General features: G+C 39.0%; 1 protein-coding gene across 1 annotated transcript in view; it reads right to left on the reverse strand.

Moving 5' to 3' along the window:
- Positions 1 to 24,075, reverse strand: part of DCDC2 (doublecortin domain containing 2) — a 63,502-nt gene that overhangs the window by 8,625 nt on the left and 30,802 nt on the right. Inside the window, exons 7-8 of the mRNA XM_050308892.1 lie at positions 21,551 to 21,746; positions 7,806 to 7,906 (exon numbers count right to left, since the gene is read on the reverse strand). Of these exons, the coding sequence (XP_050164849.1) occupies positions 7,806 to 7,906; positions 21,551 to 21,746 (297 nt within the window). The remainder of the gene's footprint in view (positions 1 to 7,805; positions 7,907 to 21,550; positions 21,747 to 24,075) is intronic.

A 24,075-nucleotide genomic window follows, 5' to 3' on the forward strand; every position in this document is an offset into this window, starting at 1 on the left:
GCACTCTTCTCTTCCACATCATTATAAAACCTAGGCTCTTCAAAACAAGCAAATGAATAGTTAAGGGTTCAATCGTCTTACATTTCCCACATAGTTCCCACATTCCCACAAAATGCACTGTTGTTCCTCAAGGTAAAAAGACTATATCCCCACAATATTTAAACTCCAACATCTTTATGAGATGGATGCATCTTTTTTTTTTCTCTCTTTTTTTTTTTTTTACAACACATACAGCACCTGAGTCCATAGAGTCTAATATTTCATAACATCATAGCACCCAGAAGTCTAACTAGAATGAATGGAAACTAAAGTATTTGAAAGTGTAGAGAGTGGCCTTTCAAAACTCCCTTCATCAGTGTCATTGTGTGTTAACTGGAAGCATACATAATTCCTTAATCACAAGACAGCCATGACATCTTTTGAGTACTGCATTCTGGGACCCCGAACATAAATGGGACGTGGACCTACTGGATCAAGTCCAGAGGAGGACCATGAAAACAACCACAGGACTGGAGCACCTCTTCTATTAAGACAGACTCAGACAGTTGGGGTTATTCAGCCTGGAGAAGGCTCCAGGGAGACCTTATAGCATCTTCCAGTGCCTAAAGGAAGCCTATATGAAAGCTGGAGAGGTTCTTTTTACAAGAGCCATGTGTTGACAGAACAAGGGAGAATGGCTACAAACTGAAAGAGGGCAGGGTTAGATTTGATATTAGGAAGAAATTCTTTACGGTGGTGGTGGTGAAGCACTAGAAGAGGTTGCCCAGAGAAACTGTGGATGCCTCATCCCTGGAACTGTTCAAGGCCAGGTTGGACAGGATTCTGAACAAGCTGGTCTAGTGAATGAAAGGTGTCCCTGCCCATGATAGGGGAGTTGAAATGAGATGATCAAGGTCCCTTCCAATCCAATCTGACGATCCCACCAGATCTTTAATTTCCTAATATCTACCTGACTCAAGAATATTCTTCTCCACTGACACTTATGTTTATGTTTTCCCATAACATTTTGCATGGGTACATTCAAATTTGCCTAAACTTCACTTCCTACAATACAGTATGATCTGCTGAGCATCTCTGTAGATAATAAGATCATTAGGCATTTAAAAAGAAGTCCTACTGAGGCTGCAAAAATACAGAAATAATTTTTTTCCAGAAACAGATACTTCCATAAGGAATTAAAAATGCCCTATAAGTTAAGCAATTTGAGAAACTGTCTCCTCTAGGATTGCTGGATTTTTTTGAAGACAGAGATATACAGAGAGAGGAAACCTTTCTTTTTTAAAATGGTATCAACACTAGCTTTACAACAGAACTGTGTTTCCAGGCTTCATTCAGAAGAAGTGAAGGCTCTCCAACTGTTGGCCACACAGGCCTCTTAAGATCAGACCTTGCTGCTATAGCTTAGAAATCAGTCACCCAGTGCAGAAACAGAGGGAAGATCTCTGTTCTCATTCTGAACTGCAAGGAACCAATCAGTTTCCCTATCTCACACAGACAAACAATAACAACATTAAGTGTAAATCAGTGGAGCTGAAAGAAGAACACGCAGCGGAAAATCTTATCTGCTGGCTTGTCAGCACTCAAAATTCATAAGGTTTAAATTACAGCTGCATCATTTGTAGCAAAATTTGAGCATAAAATGTTTTTTCTGCATGTGTTCTTTCCAAATGCCATTTTGAAGTCCTTACTGATGTAGTGCGAAATGTTTCCTCACGAAAAGTTGTAGCCCTTTTAATGAAAGAATGTATCTTCAAGCTGACAGTCTGTTTTAATGTTAAATCAACGTAAACTTTAACATTTTGCCTTTGGCAAGAGGGAAGATAAACATTTTATTCTGCTCACTGAGGTGAATCTTGGCTCTCTAAAGCAAAATATATACTCCATAATGAAAACTGCAAATGAAAGGTGCAAATTTTCTGCTACTGATGATACACTCCAGCTCCAGCTCACCTAGGGGAGATACACAATCTCACATCACATCACAGCCCAGGAAATGAGGAATAATGAGTGGAGGACTCCATTAATCAGTGGACATGTCTGTAATAATGGAAAGCAAATGGCTAATGAAAGAACCCAGAGTGTGAACACATACCAAAAAAAACCCTAAAAAAGTGCCTGTTAGACAACTGTATCATCCAATGATTTTACAAACACAGAAAGAGAGGAGGAGATGGGGATGATGAATCTGGAAGGAAAAAAACTCCAAAGAGCGAAACAAAACCAAAACCAAAACAGACTCTTTCTACATAACTTACATCTTAGCAGCCAGTATCATATTCCCCATGGCAAAGCAGGCTGGCACAACAACATGCCTCAATTCCTTACAGGGGTCATGCACTGGATAACTTCGAACCTCACAACCCTCATGCTTACTCCACCTCCCAATGGCTCAGCATGGGAGAAGGACAACCATACTTATGGAAAAGCATAAACCTGTGCAAACTTGCAGAGTTATTTCAATATTATTATTACAAACTGCTGCTTTTGTATTTCACAACTTACATAGAACTGAAGAAAAAGTAGTACAGTTTTTTTCTGGAAGCCTTACAAGTTAGAAAAGTTTCTATCTCAGAGTTACTTTGAATATATTTATATTATTAACAGAAAACTCAAAGTAACACACTTAATTACCATCTCCAGTAAGAAACTTGTATTGTTTTGCTGCCTCCCTATCAAGAACTGCAATAAAACCACCTTGTTCCCTTGTTATTTGCACAATTGATTTCATAGTCTCTCATCAGTTCCCATGAATGTTGACACAGTGATGTAAACAACCAACCTGGAGTAACTCTGCATGTCAAAAGAAGAAACTAGCCATTTTGTATTTGGAAACTGAAGTCTCGGTACAGAATATAGAACAGAAGGGTCTGGTTTGGTTTAAGGCAAAATAGTGATTTTTTCCTCCTTGATGTTCAATTACAACTGTCAGCTAGTCTAGAGTAAAGCAAACCCTGTTCTTTTAATGTGTTTTCAGCTGGTAGACAGCATTTTATAGAGCAGGACATAAGCGAGTGTCTAGCCAGTATTACACTAAGCTTAGTTAATGGCTAATCTGGCATTTGTTCAACTGTGTACTTCAAACAGCAAGACAGAGAAGGTGCATAAAAAGAAAAAAAGATGAAGCTCTGTCTTCACCACCTCAATTATGGGGCTGATGGAAATGATAGCCTATCAGAAGTGTCAGCATTCTAGTGAAAGCTGGCATGTAAATATTTATGCATTATACAAGATAGTCAAGCCCTGCCTGGCTGCCCTTTTCCATATTTCTAGCAATAACAGAAACTGTAGTGCAGATAAGAAAAAGCAGTAAAGCTTTACAACACAGAATTTAAAACAATTTAAAATGGTCATTAATAAGAACCTGAACATGTACAATGCTAAATGCTTCCAAGGTTTAAGTGACCTCAGTTATCCGGTAATAAAAAGTACTCTGTGCTGCTCAGAAGGACACAGCTTCCTGTCAGATTACCTAGGAAACTATACATGAAGTTTTAACATTATAAATAAACTATGGCTTGAGTTGGAATAAATTTTGGTTCTTTGTTTGGTTTGTATGAAAATATGAAAATCAGATTCTTCATTGTGCATGATTGATTTTTTAATTTTTTTTTTTCCCCTCAAACAAACCCGCTTCCAGTTCCTTATCCAGGTAGCAAAATCTGTTGGAAGCAGTTGAAAAATATCTCCATCTTAGGAGGATGAATGGACCTTAGTACATGAGCTTAGATGTATCGAGGAAGGTCTGAGTATTGCAAGCTTGCCAGCACATCTGATGGTCACTGGCAACTGTGTCAACAGTTCCTCTGCCAAACATAGAAGAGGTAGTGGAGAGTTAACTATTCCCCGCTCCCTAGGGATGGTCAGCATGCCCTGGCTGAGGCAAACTGGTGAGACACATGGCAGAATGGGCAGAGCTATTGCCTGCACTGGCTGGATTTCATATGAATTGCTGTCAACCTAAAAACTAAGGCCTGACAACCCAATTTACACTGTCAAATGTTTTAGACTACCCAGAAGAATTCTTTACGCACCTTCAGAGGCGAATAAACAGGCTAATCACTTCTCAATTTGATTATTACACTGCCAAGACCAGGGCAGGATATGCTTCAGGATGTCAGAAGAAACAAGAGGTGGCATGTTCTTCTCCAATGTCAGTACTATCAGTACAACACTACACATCCTAATTATCACAACACTTCACAAGGACAACTTCAATTTACAGGGCTGATAAACCCACTGGTGTGGGTTTATAAGTCTCTGAGGCTCAGGTTGGTATTTGCTGAGAAAAGACACTGCTGTAGCACTTCTTATATCAGGGACCAGGACAGTCACACTCTTGTTGCCTCTTTCTATCACCTGATTCATGTGTCTTCAAGAACAATGTCTATAAAATAGCTGAGCAACAGTTCTTCCCATTAAAATGAATAAATCATGAGAAAGATCCATCTTAGAAACAGGAAGCTAAAATAAAATGGAGGGATCCATTACACTTTTTAGATGGTATGCTGTCATTCTTCAAAATGGCTAGAAAGGTCATAAAATGTCTACTTTCCCCTCAGGTATTTTTTTAAAATCTATCAGCCTGCACCTCAGGAAGTCTTCCATCATCCCCATATCACCATTGGCAAATCAGAGCTCAAATCAGTCCAGCAATTCAATTACCTGGGAAGCATCATCTCCTCGGACAGTAAGATTGATGAAGAAATAGACAACAGGTTAGCAAAGGCATAGAGAGCCTTAGGTAAACTCCATAAAAGAGTTTGGCAAAACAAACACCTGAAGAAAAGTACAAAGATCAGCATTTACAGAGCCATTGTACTGTCTACTCTTTTATATGGATCCGAATCATGGGTCATTTACTGCTACCACTTGCGTCTCTTAGAACGCTTCCATCAGTGCTGCCTCCGTACAATCCCAAACATCCACTGGACTGACTATGTGACCAACACGTCTGTCCTTGAACAGGCAGCAGTCACGAGCATTGAGGCCATGCTGCTGAGAACACAGCTGTGCTGGGCAGGGCACGTCTCCAGGATGCAGGACTGCCGCCTCCCTAAGATCGTGCTCTATGGGGAACTTGCCACTGGCTGCTGCAAGAGAGGAGCCCCGAAGAGGAGGTACAAGGACTGCCTGAAACAATCCCTCAGCCTTGGCCATATTGATCACCACCATTGGTCTACCCTGGCCTCCAATCGGGAGGCCTGGAGACAGACACACCATCTATAACGCTGCTGCTGCTTTTGAGAACACACGCAGGATCACTCTCGAGGAGAAAAGACAACACAGAAAGAATCGCGTCTTGTCGATATCACCTGGGGAGTCTTTCTGCTCTGCCTTCTGCAACTGGACTTGTCTATCTCGCATTGGCCTTTTTAGCCATCAGTGTGCTTGTAGCAAGCGTGGGTAGAGTCCTTCTCAAATCTTTGTTCGCGAAGCCTAGCCACAACGATGATGATTTTTTAAAAAGCAGAAGACAAGCTAAATGTATATGTGCCTAGTATTCTTTTACCCAATATGGATGAAGGGCAGTGGTGTGCAAAAGGTTTAGATAGCATACCCATATCAGTAAAACCTTTTTGAGTATGAATCCCCAGTATATGTTTGTTTATTTATTTATAAATTGTGTACAGCTGAAGTTCTAACATTTCTTTCTGTACCCCTGTGGAGTGTCTTGCATACCCTCTGGGCTGTGCACACTCCAATTTGAAGACCACTGCTCTAGAGATCATCTAGACCAGTGCCCATTGCACTGGTTTCAAAGCAAAAATAAATTGTTTATCGTTACTAGAACTAAACTATCTGGTTTAGATTTTAATATCATACAAGACAAAGATTCCCCACTCTTGTTGAACAGGAAAGTGCTTACAGTTCTCTGTGTTGGAAACACGTCCAATTAGAATTTGCCTTGCCATAACTTTTGACCACTGCCTCATCCTTTGTTGTGCAACACAGAGAAAAGCCTGTGTTTTTTCCATTTTCTCTGTTACTCCATCCATAGCTTCAGAGAGCAGTTTGATCTGTCTCCTCCATGACATCATCGGTGTTACTAATGAACATGTTAGAAGTCTCAGATCCAGTAACAAACCTTGAAGACCACCATCCATGAAAAGGTGCCAGTTAAATCTCAACCAGCTAACGTTTTAAGTCTCACCAAACCAGCCGGTTTTTCATACACCTTGTAGCCCATAAATCCAGCCCCTACATGCCTTAAGGTACCTTCCTCACCAAATGTACCATGCTTCTTCCATTTTCTCCTAGAAACATGGAAGTCTACACTGAAGGCGAGATAAATGACAATAACTGCGCTCCCTTCGCCCACAGAGACAGTTATTTCATCACTGAGGCAATGAGGTTGGTAAAGTATGATTTGTCCATAGTAAATCCATGTTGGTTATTCCCAATCACATGCATCAGTTTCCATTTATCAACAAGCTTTGGCCTTCATATCCAGGCAATGTCTCTATAATGCTCTTTAGGAATCCATCCCCTCTTCTCTCTCTTTTAGTATGAGGTCAGAAGTCCTCTGTTCAAATTGGCCTCCTGTTATGCCTGCATGTTTCCTTGCACAATGGGGACAGTTCTTGTGCTTTGAGGAAAATTCCCCTGGAAATCACACAGATCTCCCATATTCCTCTGCACTTCAGGGCAGCCTCACACAGGACTCTACCTGCCAGTTTCCCAACCACGGCAAAGTCAACTCTCCTGAAGTCTAGGATTTTTATTTCATTATTTTCCATCCCGACTTTCCTCAGGGTCTTTGTCATCTCATGGCCAGTGCAACTAAGGCTGCCACTATCACATCCCCAACCAGTTTCTACTTACTCATGAGTAGCAAATCCAGCAGAATACCTCTCCTAATCATGTCTTTGATTACCTACATCAAAAAACTGTCTCCAACACAGTCCAGAAATCTCCTGGATTGTTTATGCTCCATCAGGTTGCCCTGGGTAATCAAAGTGTATTTACAAACTATTATCTTTAACTCCCTCCCATTTGTTTACAGTCTCAGGTTAACAAACATTCCTTTGTACTGAGCTGACCATCAGAAAGTCAGAACGCAACAACTTGTGGACTGGAAACAAAGTTGAACAAGTTGGCAAATTCCTACAAACACTTAAGATGAAAAAGATGGCTGTCTTGTGAGCAATTCATTAGCAAGAAAAAAAAAAAAAAAGGTAGTTTTTGAGCAAATAACTTAAGCAGTTCTACTCTCCACTTCATTGGAATAAGCTTCAACTTACCTATTTCCTGTATTATTTCAGTTCACAGAAGTTTCTTTTAAAAACAATTCCAAGTAAAATGAAGGGGATATAATCTTATTTTTAGTTATTAAAACCTGTTTATTGCACATAAGTCTTAGGATTAAAAAACTGGCCAATTAAGCACCATATTGCTCCAACAAAAGAAAGTGCTGTCAGCTTTAACAAAAATCAGATAAATGCATGCCTGTTTGTGGTTCAGGACTGGAGGACTAATGCTCTACCAGTATAAAGAGAATGCAATTCAGGTGAATCTATTTGGTAGGTTGTAACAGTAGGGAGTCCTGCTTCTCTAAGGCTCTATAAGGGCACTCAGAGCAGTTCTGAAGCTGATGAAAAGGTAACTGACATTTGACATATTAACAGAGAAAAAAAGATTTGCTAAAGCTCACATAAAAGAAGCTGTATCATTGAGCTTACAGTTATCCCCACAGAATTATGCTGTACACTTGAAAGAAATTGAGGAAAGAAAAAAACCACACAATCTGTAATCCTAAAAAAAAAAAAAAAAAAAAAAAAGCCATTTATTTAAAGCTCAACCAATACCTGGTCCAGCGGAACTTCTACAAGAGTATCTTCATCTTCCTGCACTTCACTTGCCCCCCACATTTCAGGCCCCTCTTCTCTGGCTTTGTAAATATCTTCACCTAGAATGGGAAAGATAGAGAGTAGAAGGAAGTGAAGTCCAATGGTGACACTGTGTGGCTCAACTACTGAAATGCACATTGAATTTTGCTTCTGAGAACATGTTTCTGAGCTGACTCATCATACAGTTCTTTTAAGGAGGATTTCAATCTCCCATCATTTCCAATTTGGGTTTTTTTGTGGTTTTTTTTTTTTTCTTTTAACAATAAATACTTACATACTACACCATTTGGGGAAAAGAGGAAGGAAAGGTAAAAGGAAAGGGAAAGAAAATAGGGACTGAACAAAGCCCTGGATCTGAAGTTCTCTCACTTCTGGCAAAGGTTCAGAGTGAATCTGACTATAATACATTACAACAACAACATATTACTTCTGTTTCTACAGTCAGTTATAGTCCCCTGTAGTAATTAGTCTTATATATCTATCAAAAATTTCAGGCTCTGAATCAGCATGAATCATGCAGAACCAAGACAGGATTAAAAGACTAAAATTAACAGAAACAGTTGGGAATAGTGCTACTACTGCTACTCCCGACCCTTGCATACATGCAAGTAGGTTTATGGTTGAAACTCCACATCCACATTAAAAAAACAACTACTCCATAAACAAGGTTTAATGGTTACAATGATATTCAATTTAGTTTAAGTAATTTATTTCCCCTAAGTGTAAGTAGTAACTAAGGGTCTTTGAAGTTTCCAATACAGGTCTTACAGTATCAGCTAGCTAGGAAAGTGAAGATTGGTACATATGGAAAACAATTCCAAGTGACACACATTCTTTTCTCCCTCCCCCTGAACTGAAAACAGCCCAGAAACTAAAAGCATGTGTTATCCAAATCATCTCTCTCCATCTACCCAGGGAAGATGGATGGTCCTAAGCTAATCTGTCCATATCCAACATAAGATGTAATTACAATAAGGAAAAAATATTTCTGCTGGTTTTGACTGCCTCTTAGTTCTTCATAAAAAGATGCAAACTTGATAATATCAACTGACCGTGCAAACTGATCTACATTGCTGGACATTTAAATAAACAGCTCCAATGTAGAACTGAACCATTCACAGAACAACTGAAGAGGAAAAATAATAGACATAACCCCAAGTCTTAGAAAAATCCAGAGTCCATCTACATAACAAGTCAGCACTGACTACTCTGAAAGTTATTTTCCCAGTTACTTTCTCAACACTATGAGAGCCGAGCAAGGAGTTTACCCTGGGAACAAAATTCTGAGGCAAATCACTGCAAAGGGCTAACTGGAGGAGAGGTGCCAACTCATCCAGATATCCATAAAAGTCTACTGACAGGCGACTGACCAGAACACCAGAAATGAAGGTTGTTCTCACAGTTTGAAATTAAGTGGCAGAAATGGGAGAGTCATCACAATGATATTCCAAAGTGGTATTGCTGGCTGCATCTTGGGAGAGAGATTTTCTGATGGACATAGTAGCAACTTGAGTTCCTGAGCATGAGTCCTGCTGGACCCTTCTCACTCCACTCAAAGATCCACTCTATCTCTCTTGCACGTTCTGTTGAAACCAAGGACATTCAATATTTACTAGCAGTATCATATGTCTTGGACAATCTACACGTACATATTTCATTATAGATTGAAAAGACTTGTCTCGGGTGTTTCTTTGACAAAATCACCAATAAAAACATGGCATGGTTGAGAGCAACAACAAAATACATCTGAATGGGTGCTACCTGTACTTTTCCAAATAATCAATGCACTTCACAATGCCTATTTTTCTGAGCTCTCCAAGGGACAGAGTGTTCTGTTTCCCTTCTTGATACTATCATTGTTGCCTCTCATCATAGACATTTTATTGAGTTATAGATCTCCACCATATCCTGAGAGGAAAATGTAATGAGTTTCTTAAGAGCCACCATGATGACTCTCCTAATCCAAGACCTTCCCTTAAGTACCAATTAAAAAAAAACTTGTCCTAGATTCCTTGGGTTCATTGAACTATAAAAAGTTAACTCAGTGTCTGAAAGAACTGCATTTAATATCACCATCATTCTATTTAGACTTGTAATAACACTTTTGCCTTCAGGGTCCTCAAGTCTTTCAACCAAAATGGAGATTGTTTAGCCTCTAGAGGTAAAAGGATTTTGGTGTAGAGGCAATTCTCATCGGGTTTTACTCCGGCAGGGCACAAGAAGAAGTACAAGGGAGATGAACAAGTGTTGGCCCTGGAGGCTGAATCTACTCAACAGCTGAGGATTCTCAATTTTAAAGCACCTCTTCTTAGAAGAGTATCTAAACTTCAGGACTATGCTGAACAACCCAAGGAGACAGACATACAGTATTTTCAAAAAACTTAATCATGAAACCAGGAGGGAGAAAGAGAGAGGGAAGAAGACTGTAAGTTTCAGTAAGGAACTGTATTTCCCATTTAAAAGAGAGTGGAAAAAAAGGTAGTAGCAGGGGGATTTCAATAAGCAAAAACTGAAATCTCCATGGAATTTCCTCCAAGCACTTTCTAATAGATGCTTGCTCAGAAAGTTGGTCATAAATAAAAAGAAATTAGTTGAAAAGAACTCTGCACAACATTGCAGCATCTCTCATGGATACTGCTGTTCATTGTCTTGCACAGAAAGCACTCTAACAGGGCTTTCAGTTAGTGTTTCACTCTCACAGCATTCCTGTTCTTTCACAGAGTGAAAATATTATTTAAGGAAAATAGAAAAATTACAACAAAAGGGAAATTAATTATTTACCTCTTCACAAACGTAAGAGAATGGAAAGCAAATGTCCAAAATAAATGTATCATTAACAGTTGGGGAAGAAAGAAAAACACTTAGGTCTGAAATGCGCTAAAACAGGTGAAGAAAAAAATTACACTAACTGAAATTGTAACACTTGAACAAATAAAAAATTCCAAAGAAAATGGCAAGGATAGGACACGCACTCTAGTCTTTTGTTACGAAAAGTGAAAAGAAATACAAAAATTGCAAAATAATTTACATTTAAATTAACTTGACTAAATGGAGCATTAAGAAAATAGCTTAAAATGTAAACATTGTCAGTGTTGCTACTCTACTTCAGCCAGAAGTATTTACACTTTATGCATGTGAAGCTACAAGTATCTGGAGGAGGGCAGCTGAGTGAAAGGCCAACACATTCCTTGTTTATGAGATTCTGTGTCAAGATCTTGTCAAGTAGGAGTTTGCAGGCCACATTAATCACTATTATCAGTGCTCTGAGCTACTCCCAAGGAAATGTGTTCATTTGGGTAACTTTGCCTTATATTTTATAGCTAATATTTCAGAAATGCCTTTTGGTTTAGAAAAAAAAAACAAGGATGAAAAAATCTTATTGATGCAATATTTCATATCTCTGTCTCCGAATCGTTAGTCAGTTTCTACACATGTCTCTAAGGGAGAAACGCTGTAAATTACACGAAGGAGTATTTTTGCAAGTCTTCATTCTGTATAGTTATGGGCTTATACTGCAATCTCTACTGCAGCAGAAATAAGTGGTGTATCTCACTGAAAATTCCCAGCACTTCCATTAGAGGGAACATTTACGACTACTCCAAACAGTTCATACAATATTGTAGATTAAACACGCCCCTCCTGTATGAGCTAGCTCCGACTTTCTCATGCCTTGTACTACCTCAGAATTGACCACAGATAGGGCATGGCAACACTAGGTTTCAGAAGAGCTCTGAAAGGGGGTAAGAAAGGAAGGTGCGTCTAAGCCTTACACTCAAGCTATGACACACTCTACCCCTTGTCTTCAAGTTGAGTAGAGTATAATGGTAGCAAGGGATTCAAGGGCACTTTGAGCTCCAAAATGTCTCCCCACAGCTTTGCTGACAAGTATAAATCAGAGGATTTATTTCAGTTAGGTTCTCAGTTCTCCATGCCACAGCAAGTGCTGCTTCTGTCAAGAGGCCAAGCAAAATATTATTGAAAGTCTCCTGATCTTCTAGGGGAATATTTTTCCATGGTGTCCAGAGAACCAGAAAATACTGGTTTTTCTCAGGTTTTCCCAGTCACTGTGTGAAAACAAACTGTCTTGAGCCAAAAATCAGCACTATTTTTTATATCCTTTATAGAGAGAACTTAGGTAACCTAAAAAAATCCTCCCATTATTTCTAATTATTTTAAAACAGGGTCATGTTCAGTAATTCAGGAAAAACAGGGGGAAAAAAACTGTAGAAGGGCAAATAACAGATCACAAGAGGGAAATGCCCAAAAGATTTTGATTAGAAACATTTCATCTGTTACATGTTACTGATTGTCTCAATATACAGACGATCAGACGATTGTGCAGTCAGTCAATTCAGCATGTACAGAAAGAAGCCATGAATTGGTGCATGTATAACTACCAAGCCTTGGCTAAAGTGCAAAGATCATCTTCTGTCTGATGCCATTCAGTACTTCAGCTGGAATCCCTTTTCTACACTTTGATAAACAAGACGGTTATATGACTTTATTAAATACTAATTGATTTATACATTAAACTAACTCATAAAAAATATGTGTTTTTTTAAAAATAATTAAGCATAGAAATTAATGGCTTTTATATAAGCTTCTTTCTTAAATGATATTAACTGTAAAACATTTACTCCAGCACAAATTACAACATTTTACAAATATTAATGCATTTCAGAATTTAAACTGATTGCAGTTTAGTAATAGAAATAAAAAAGTCATTGTAATAATAGTCTGCCCTGAATATTTTGTAGAAATCCGAGGCATTTACTAACTCCAAGCCCTGTTTGTAGGGAGGGAAGTTAATGTTACTATAAAAAAAATTAATGTGACTTACTATAGAGGCTGCCTCATAAAAATAGTAAGTCAAATTAAAAAAAAATTAAAAAAGAAAAAATTCACTCATTAAGTTGAATTGTTTGCTATGAGGAATAGCAAATATTTATGTTTGTGTGTTTATGTTATGTAAATATGTTTATTTACAGTGTTAACGCCTGTGTACAATATAACCTTATTTTCCGGGGGTTTTGTGTGGTTTTGTTTGGTTGTTTTTTTTTTGTTTTTTTTTTTTTTTTTAAATTCTAAAGTATTGCTGTTGTACAAGGTCCATTTCCAACAAAAACCCATTGCCTTCAGGGTAGCTTTGCACGTGACTCCTATCACCAAAAAGCAATGGAATTCAAAAGAAACTAGTAGTAATATACATATGAGATTGCTGCGAATATTAAAAAATACATGTTTTTCTTCACTTGATGGTACTGCAGCCTCAAGCTGCTAAGCAATTAAATACTCTCTTCAGAAAATATTGAATTCCTAATACCATTTGACACCATTATAGAATGCTGATATCTGACTACCTCAACAGAAATTGCAAAAGGTGCTTCTAGGGGTTGCCCTTGTATGCAGCAGTCTCCTTTACTGATAGGAAATATGGTAATGTTAGAGCAAACGAAAAAGCTGCAATAGCTCAGTCATCTTTTCACATCAACACCTACAAAAATAAGGGACTCAGTGTCACAATACAATGGTTTGTTAATTCTTTCTCCCTACTTTGGTCCTTCACCTCATTTATTCTCCACGTTTCTAAGCAGATAATTTATTAATTTATTTAAACTATAGATCATTAAGAACACTTGCATTTTGAAATTAACGAAGCAGTCCTCATTCAGCCACATCTTTTTTCATTCCATGCCTGTTCCATAACTCAGCCCTCTCTTGGGTACAGCTGGGTCCTAAGGGCTAAACCACCACAAAACAAATGCACAAGCCCTGAAATGTCTGCCCTGGTTGTCATTCCAAACCAAGCATCACTACACTTACACACCCTCCTTCAGGGTGTTAAGCAACATGGCTTTCCTGCTGATAGGTATATATTTGCCCATTTTACAAAGTATTCACTTCACTAAAAGCAAACCCAAAGAAATTCACCACATGCTCAAAGAAAAAGGCTGCAAGGTTTACCATCACCTTAGTTACCCACTGAGGTGAGTAAACTCTGGCTGCCATAATTCAGCACTGCAACAGTACACACTAACAGCAAAAAGGGTTCTCATTTCTTGCTATAGATTGCCATTTTGTCTCCTACTACACAGGTCCTGTAAAATCTCTGCAAACAAGATGATCTCTCTTTCTTCAGCACCTTTTTTGTCTGCTTTGACAACACAGCAGTAAATATGGTCTATGTTTTAACTAGAGAGAGGTTTTTTTTTAATCCTAGAAGTTGTCAGCAGGAAAAAATGAACAACAAAAGTTTTAGCTCACAATTCACAGTTGATATTCGGTGGCCCAGGCTTGTACTCTGGCAAGTTCATCATTTTACTGAAAGCAATTGAGAGCAAGGGGGTGCCATACCTGATGTCCTGTGCAGCTTTCCCTTTAAATATGGGTTGGCATTTTTCTTCCTTTTTTTAGACAATAACAAAACCAGGAAATTTAAATGACTGCTAACTTCTAAGACCTTATAATACTCAAAAATAGATCTGAAAAACTGTGGAGCGACTCAGCTCATGTCCAGTATATGACTTCCAAACCACAGCGAAAACTCAAACTTCACAGTCTATGACCTCTAGAACTTGTTCTATAGTTTGTGTGGGGAATTCCTTCGCAAGCCTTGAGACCACAATTAAACCATTGTATTGAATGGAATAGGTTTTAAAAGAGGGTACTGCCCTCTGAGAATTTTCTGCTACACTCCTGAATTTTCTATTCAACTTCCTAGGTATACTCTTTACAGGATGCTACGCAAACGAAAAAATTAATAGGTTTGGGGGTTTATGGTGGTTCTTTTTTTTTTAAACCTTAAACCAAGCTGCTCATAATTAAATGTGCCTTTGGTGTCCCTTTCATAAACCCAAATTCTGCTGAACCAGCTGCACTAGTCTAAGCTCTAAACCTCACACTTTTAGTTGCAATTACTATTAAATACAACATATTTAATGTTATTAAGATTTCTACCAATTAAATGAGAACCCAATCATAACATTAATAGTATGCCTTATATGTTACAGAAACCAAAGCATCAGCTCACAGTCTACTGGATTTGCCCTAAGAAGTGGTGAATTTAAATCTTGCACAAAGAGTTTTCGACTATAAGAAATTCTTTAATCATCTTGATTTAAGAGGATTATGACACGGATCAGTTGTAATATGAATGGCATGCTGGAGAAATTCTCAGTGCATAAAAAAATAAATTCAAAGTACATACACAGCTAGCCCAACTAAACTCAGTTGGAAGATTAAGTTAAGCTTTAAATACACTATGTGTATAATTCTTCAGATGTTAATATCCAGGAAACAATCACTTTCAAACAGTCTAGCACTCAAAAGAGAGAAGATTCCACGTAACTGCTAAATTGGCAGGGAAAAGGAGAGCAAAGAATGCAGGATACATTCTCTATTATGAATATTTTCTCTTTATCTATTTTCATCCACCCCAAAAAGTGCATGTGAAAACTCCCTGTGCAGTTTATTGGTTTCAGATTAAGAGAAATTAATTCCTTATCAGTGACAGCCAAATGCAACCAATTACAATGTCAAGAATCTTTTTCACTGTCCATCAGTAAAAAATAAAATAATAATTAAAAAAAAAATTTCTAAGACTGTGATAAGTGCTTCCCTTATCCAATTCAAAGTCTTTGAATTTGAAGGAAGTGTTTGGAATAAATCTGCAAATCCAGCTGAGGAACTAGACAGTGGAGCTGTACTGATCAAAACAGTACTTAGGAGCCATTATTATCACTGTGTTACTGGAGCTGGCTTCTAGTTTTCCACTTCAGAATAGGACTCCTCACTCTAAAATGAACCTGAAATTATCATAATTCAAGGCAGCAATTACATACATGATACATCCAATACTTCAGCATCTGGTCTAAACCACATTTCTAATTTCACTGTCAGCTGAGAGAAAGGGCATCTCCAGACACAGTTGTCTCTCCTTGACAGCTGAAGCCTGGAAGCCCAGCTTGAATTAATCCTCTAAACCTCTTACGGAGGTAGATAGACAAGATTCACCTCACCCTCAACAAGTTTCCAGTATCAGGTGGGATCTGAAAGTGCACCACATTCAAGAAACTTTTATGATTTCCTGCATCTTTCTTGTTGGCCCAGGGAAACAGATTGAAACAGCTTCTCCAAATAAACAGGCTCTTCTGAATGTCTGTTCATGCCTTCTGAATGGACATGGCAAAGGTGAGGCCAACTACACTACAGCTGGAGTCTTTGCAAATAAGCGTCTTGTAGATATTGCTATGTAGAGTTCGAATACTATCAGCCTGAGGAGCACTTTGGCTAACATGCAGTAAATACAGACAGACAAGAGAAATGCTTGTGCCTGCTCCTACTTGTCCTCTTCACCCTGCAAGGGCAAAGCTTCATCTTGGCATTTCTGGGCAAAGGAAGAAACTCTTCCCTCCCAATTTCTGTTCCTCAAACATGTATCTGAGGCAGTCTTCAAAAGGTACAAGCAAACTAGGAATAAAAGCTGAATGCTCCTTTCCACTAACTGAATCTAGCTAAAATACTACACCTACAACTGTATGGTACTAGTTGCCTGCCTAAGTGGGAAGCTGCACCTCCAGGTGAAACAGAAGAGTCTTAAATCGAAATAAAACACCCCATTACCAGCTTTTAAGATATTTTCATCATCCACTTCAGTCCCAGTAGTCACACAACCACTGCAGGTGTCCATCTCACTAAGAGACAAGGTGACAAACCAGGACAGAGCAAGGGAGATGACAGGGAGCCATTTCAGGGCACTAAAAGTACACATTACAAGGAGGGGAAGAGCTTGTGCAGCCTGTATTCTGCCCTTTCAAGATGTTAATGCAGGTCTTCAGTATATGAAGAAGTACTGAAAACAACTGGTGAAGAAGTACTCACAGAGAAGTACCCTTCATCTGCCCTTTGGATCCTAACATATTGTCCTAATTGTTTAAACTCCTTCCACACCCCAAGGGGAGCACGATGGTCCTCAGCACACATGTAAATAAAGCATGTAAGCACTGGATAAGTACAAACATGCACACAGCATATCTGGCTGCCAAGGTAAGCCATGGCCGTTTATTTGTATTCTGAAACCCAGAGGCTCAGTATCTTTAAGCATGAACTTCAATGAAGTTTTTTTTTTGTTAAAAATTAAACAACAGTTCTTTAGTTTTTAACAAGTTTGCCTGTTGGCTTTCTTTCCTTTTAACTGAATTAAAGATTCTTTTTCCACAGCTGCAGCACGCCATTCACATTAACTCGTAATAAATACTTAAAATGCTTAAAATGTAAAAAACCAAAATTCTTTGCTCTGTTGAGTCCTAATCACACTTCCATTATTTTAATACAAAGTATACTACAATTGTGCAGAAAAATAATTTTGTTTTAAAGTCATAGCCCTTAAATCAACCATCAAAAATACACCACAAACTTTTTTTAAGAGCATCAAGACACATATTTTAAGGATACATTCAAAAGAATGACTTTGTATTAGTCAGAAAAAAATTTATGTTTCACACTCACCTAATGACTTGGAGCAATAAAAGCACTCCAAAAGAAAGCTACATGTTTATGAATTATGACTTGAATAAAGTAATAGAATCACAGGATATGCTGAGCTGGTAGGGACCCACCAGGATCATCGAGTCCACCTCCTGACCCTGCGCAGGACACCCCAAGAATCACACCACATGCCTGAGAGCACTGTCCAAACACTTCTTAAACTCAGGCTTGGTGCCGTGATCACTTCCCTGGGACCCTCTTCCAGTGCTCAACAACCCTCTGCATGAAAAAACTTTTCCTGACATCTGACCTAAATCTGTCCTGACTCAAATTCATGCCATTTCCTTGGGTCCCATCACTGGTCGTGAGAGTGAAGAAATCAGTGCCTGCCCCTCCCCTTCCCCTCACAAGGAAGTTGTGGACTGCAATGAGGTCTCCCCTCAGTCTCCTCTTATCCAGTCTGAACACACCAAGTGACCTCAGCTGCTCCTCATACGGCTTCCCCTCATAGCCCTTCACCATCTTTGTTGCCCTCCTTTGGACACTCTCTAATAGCTTCATGTCTTTCTTACATTGCAGTGCCCAAAACTGCACACAATATTCAAGATGAGGCTGCACCAGTGCAGAGCAGAGCAGGACAATCCCCTCCCTCGACGGGCTGGTGATGCTGTGCCTGATTCCCCTCCAGGACATGGTTGGCCCTCCTGGCTGCCAGGGCACTGCTGACTCAGATTCAACTTGCCATCAACCAGGACTCCCAGGTCTCTTTCCGCAGGGCTGCTCTACAGCCCCTTGTTTCCTGGTCTAAACACATAATCAAGGTTGCCCTGTCTCAGGTGTAGAATCTGACATTTCCTCTAGTTTAACCTCATATGGTTGGTGATTGGCTATCTTTTTATTTACCATCTAAAGAAAGTCTAAAGAAAATGTTTCAAGCTATGAAGTTACTTTATAAAGATGCCTGTTATACAGCTGACGCAGTCTCTTGACAGTTTGTTCTTCAAAACCACAGCATGTCTTTGCAAAGCTACACATGGCTGAGTACAAGAGGAACAGAAAAACAGACAAACAGAAATGTTACATCCACCCTGCTCCCAAGCTGATTAAAGGAAAAGGCTTGTGATAACCAGGTGGAGAATTAACCTAGGAGAGCTTTTGTCTTCTTACTCGCTATCTCTGACCCTATGCAGTGACTCCACAAGAGCCTTGGCAAACCAAGTATTTCCATAGCTGCTCTCTGACATACCCTTTAGGCACATGGAGGAAGTTTCAGAGAGGTGGGAACAGCTTAGGAGGGCTGAACTGCCTCCTGTTACACATGGTTCTCTTCATATAGATGTTTCACTGACTGCAGAAGGTATCTAAGCCCAAGCAATTGCCCAAAATCAGCCAAGAAGACTAAGAAACAGAGATTTGAACCCGGACCTCCAGAACCTGGTGAATCAGGAACAGGTAGAAAGGATTACTTGAGAAAAGACCAACAGATGGGATGGAAAATAAACAGACCAAATCAGATAAAATTAATAAAGGGTCACATGGACTCAAGGAAAAGCATCATCAAATAACTGGAAAAGAGAGCTGTGTACAAGATGTAGCAGGATGCTCTGCCAAAGTGGGGGTAAAACACTAGAAGGGGAGTCACACTGCTTTGGGCATTGAAGACTGCTGAGACAAGCCTGACTGGCCTCAAATCCCAAAGTTAAACATTCTGAGGATGTGAAGAACAATGTTTTCTGAAAAAAACTGGCACTGGTGAGGATGTGACAGACAAAGTTTCTCATAAAGGAACCAACAAGTGATAGTACTAATAACATATCTAAAGCTTCTGAGCTAAAGGCTGCTGATCTGACTCTTCTATGATGTACCATAAAATCTATGCCAGTGCTGATGAGGGCAGAATGTTTCAGGCTTCGCTTACTTCAACACATCTGCTTGTTTCTCAGATCCCCCACTGAAGGAGTTGTGGTCCGTGGGCTCATAAAGCTGATTTGACTGATGAGGTTCTCTAGTTTTTGAAGGGGACTGCTCCACTGCCTACCTCCATTCTAAAATGTATCTCAATCAGCTAAGAACTTCTGCTTACCTCCTGAAGATAGATAATTTATAATTTAGAAAATACTTAATCAAGCTCCTGCGCTATATGTAACTCAACAAATAGTCTCATGGGTGAAAAATATTCAGCTAATGAGAATTAAAGAACCAAACTTGATAGCAAAACAGGCTACCAAATCACAAAATCGTACGTCTTTGGCAGTAAGTTTAACATTGTCACGAATCACACAGCAGTTCAGTTCCTTCAAACCATAAAGGACAGAAATATTGAATGATCGTTGACATTGAGGGTAGGCTAGGCAAGAGGCAGCTCACAGCTCTTACAGCCTGCCTGGCCTGTGCTTCAGATGTGACCATATTGAGGTGTGATCAGAAGAGAATGCACAGAAGACAAAAATTTTGTGGGAGATGACCATTTGTAGTCAGCATAGTGCATTTTCTTTTAACTACTTCACTACAAACTACCTAAGTTCTAACTACAGCGGAGCTCCCACACAGGGTCAGAAGTGAAAAGACCTTTTCCTTTAATTTCTCAAGAGTTAGAATCACAGAATTCTAAGGTTGCAAAAGATCTTCAAGATCATCAAGTCCACTGTCAACCTAGCACCACCACCCTGTTCACTATTATACCATGTCCTCGAGTGCCATATCCACACTTTTTTGAACACTTCCAGGGATAGTGACTCCACCACTTCCCTGGGCAGCATGGTCCAATGCTTTACAAACCCTTCTGTGAGGAAATTTTTCCTCATATCCAATCTAAACCTCTCCTGGCGCAACTTGAGGCTATTTCTCTTGTCCTGTTACTTGTTACGTGGAAGAAAAGACTGACACCCTACTGGCTACTGCTGCCCATTCCTACTTTTACTAGCTGGTCTTTATATATGGAGGAAAAATAGAGGATCACAGAAAGAACAAAGAGCTTCTCCTAACATACACTTGAACTCAAACTAGAAAACCTGCTGCCTTGAAGAGCTTCTCCTAGTTACACAAGACTCACAAAGCATGGAAAAGCTGAAGTGAGAAGGAAGCACTCTCTTCTTCAATAAACTTGGTGACTTTCTGACTATTTCTGTCAGCAGGTGGAGCAGCAGTGGCATTGAATAGAGAGAGGTAAATACTTCCCTATATTTGTCTGCTATCTACTAAAGTAAGATTTGACTCTTAATCACTGCCTGCTGAAAGGACAGAGAAACGATTGCTCCTACTAGGACTTTTCTCTCCACTGGGAAATGAAAGAAGGCAATGGGACACATCTGATAACTTAATGCAAGTCTGACAAAGGCAAAGAATGAATTTCTCTCACCTCAGCAAGAGGGGGCCGTTTGCTTCCAGAAAACACCTGTAGAAACTTTACTTAAAAATACTCTCAGGCCCAAATAAATAGCATATAGAAAATCACCATAATGGCACTATACCTATGAGAAAAAGTTATGTGCCTTGGCTATTCTTAAGGTGAGAGGGCTGACTTAGATCTTTCTAGTCACACCTAGAGATTCAGAGGAGTTCAGTACTGCCAGAATGGCAGCAATGAGGGGCCAGACTTCTAGCACTTAAAAAAAAAAAAAAAGGGGGTGAAGGAGAATATCACACTGTAAGATAAGAAAAACAGTCTCTCAAAGAGGATGTTTACAACTAAATTTGTAAATTGCTGTACCTGCTGTCACAGCACTGGCTGTGGGGGGCAAATTCTGAAAGGGCCAGTACAGCTCTGCTGTATGACTGGTGTCAGCAGCTTTTCACTAACTGGAGTTTGTGTTTGTATTATTCCCCCAGGGTCTAGTCATTTTGTTACACAGAGCTAGGCAGCTAAACAGGAATCACCAGGGACAGAAGGTGTCCTTGGAGAAGACCAGCTCCTTTTTTTCTCCTTCTTGCAGGGCAGAACAGTGGAAAACAACAAAAATAGGGTTTTTATTTTGCTTGGCCAAAAGCATAGAGATAGAACCACATCAGCTTAACTTCCAAGGTATACTAAAAATCACACAGAGCCTCCTATGATATGTAAATGAGGCCAGGAATGTAGCAGTTAATCACAGGTGCATTTCCTAAGCAGAAAGAACTTTTGCTATTTCAGTTAGCCAGAGAAAATAAACAATTCAAGAGCTATGTAATATATTATTCTATTGTTTCACCATTTTAACTGAAAATATCTCAGTACTGACCATTATATTGAAGGACTACTGTGGAGGTTGTTTCTGTCTGTTTTACTTCCGTAGAGTTGTTAGAAAAGTGTTGTCTGGACACAGAATTCTCTGGATTCTGGTTTTTTTTGTCTTTCCCTTTGGGAAGTTGAGGTGAGGAACAGTTTTCTCCCTGGTCACTGGATCCAGCAGTAGATTTAGATTGCCGATCATTTCCCTGGAAAAAACTGTACATAACTATCACTGATGCAAATTACAAAGTTTATTTTTTTAATTTCAGTAAGGACTGGTATCAAGTATAAAGCATATTAACTTACAAGCAGTACATTCAAGTTATATCTTAAATTATTCAGAAAAGCAAGCGTAACTGTCTCATCACCTTACTGTATGATTTGACTAATTAAATTCTTCTCAACAACTCTCTGTACAAAATAACATATTTATCAGAAGAAAATAATGCTTCATTTAATGAAAAGAATGGCTAGATGAATATATGCATGCATGCATCATATATATACAGTTATATCTCCTCCACATGTGTGGAAAGTCGCAAGGTGTAACATATATAAGTTGCTAATAAATCATTGTCTGTTAAAATGAGACATGGGCATTATTTTAAGTGTCAAGAGAAGCTGGAGGAGAACGACAGTCTTTCTGTGGCAGTAACACTGCCAAGTAGACACTAAGAAAGGGGTTTGTTCACACATCACCTCAGAATCATCTTCAAGGATATCAGCCAGTTCCCCTGCTTGCTCTGTGCTCTTCTAGAAACAGAACCAGAAACCTGGTCCTTATTTTTACAGCTTTGATGTATGATCCTGGGTGTTCTAGCCAGGAATTTTATTATTTATGCACATTTTTCATCAGTTTAGATCTTGTTCACAATCAACATCAGCAAAAAGCTGAACTGTATTTAGCAGCCCTTTAGGGCGCTGTTTGTATTGCTCTGGGCTGTGTAAAGACTTTAGCAACTGAACACCCTCTTCGTTTCCCCTCAGAAGTTTCTTTCTAATCCAGTTCTGTCAAAACACTCCATATAACAACAAAACACCTAAGCAGGTAAGGCAGAAAACCTTGTTGGCATCTGGAACAGTTCACCTTACCACAGACTTACCTGAATGACATAAGATCAGCATATTCTACTTCATTGTGCCACTTAGTGTAGTTGCCTGAGCAATTCATGCCATTTTAGAAACTGCACGCCAGAAGAGCCTTTCATTTCTTTCACCTCAGTGCTAAAGTTAAGAGGTGACAGTATACAGAACTAAAATCTTTCAGAAAAATAAGTCCTGAACAAAATCCCACATTTCTTTTAAAATCCTGCATACATTAATACATTTTTATGCGATTCTTCTAATTTTCACATAAACAGCAGAAATCAGTTCTATTAAAAATATTTTACTTAAATACCATCTTGCTTTTACCATCTAATCTAGCATTTATCTACCAGTACCATCAAATCTACCACTCATCCTTTCTCTATAAAGAGAAACAAGTACATGGCAATATTCATATCTCTTTGGATTCAAACTGGAGACTGCTACTTCCAAGAAATAATATTAAAGAAGTGTAAATATCAAACTGAAGCAAACAATTGCATGATTCATACCAGTTCAAGTGTTGCATTAGATATTTAGAGCAGTAATACATATTCCTGTTTCTTTAAGTTTTGACACTTGTTATCAAGCGTCAATCCCAATGCAGTAGAAGTGAATATTAAATAAATTTGTGTACCTGTTGTTAAGCAATACGAGAAGAGGCAGGAAGCTAGAACTCCTAAAGAGTTGGTTTGACAAATGTAAAGTTCACATTTTAAAACCAAACAACACTCAAAGGTATGTTTTTTACTGAAGTTTTATCTTCTACTGAATTCCAACAGAATGGAACAGATACTTATATATTTTATTGCTTATTTCTTTTTAGTAGTTCCAGGGATTTGTTTTTGTTTGTTTTGTAAACAATTAATAGATATGATCAACTACCACAATTTTAATGACAGACTCTGAGTCTGACTCCCTGCTGCCTTGTACAGTAAATTGCACTTGCACAGACTTGGTGGAAACAGACACTTAAATTCTCTTTTGCTTCTGTTTTAAATTCACAGAGGACTCTTGTTGTAGTAAGGTGGAGGTCAGCCTCTTCTTCCAATCAGCTAGCAACAAGACAAGAGAAAATGGCCTCAAGCTGCATCAAGAGAGGTTCAGGTTGGACATAAGGAAAAATTTAGTTACTGAAAGGATGATTAAGCATTGGAACAGGTTGCCCAAGGAAGTGGTGGAGTCACCACTCCTGGAAGTGTTCAAGAAATAACTGGACATCGCACTTAGTGCTACTACTTAGTGCTTAGTTGATGTGGTGCTGATGGGTCAAAGGTTGGACTTGATGATCTTGGAGGTCTTTTCCAACCCTAATTGATTCTATGACTCATTTTGCACAAACAAAAGTAGCTACACAGGATACAAAGCAGTGGAGGATGAAGCTCTGTATTTAATGGTTACTTATGACAAAACACACCAGACTGGAAACCAGTCTGGGGCCTTACTCAG

The sequence above is a fragment of the Myiozetetes cayanensis genome, unplaced genomic scaffold (assembly GCF_022539395.1).
Source record: "Myiozetetes cayanensis isolate MyiCay16 unplaced genomic scaffold, myiCay2020 scf1, whole genome shotgun sequence".
Classification (NCBI taxonomy): Eukaryota; Metazoa; Chordata; class Aves; order Passeriformes; family Tyrannidae; genus Myiozetetes; species Myiozetetes cayanensis.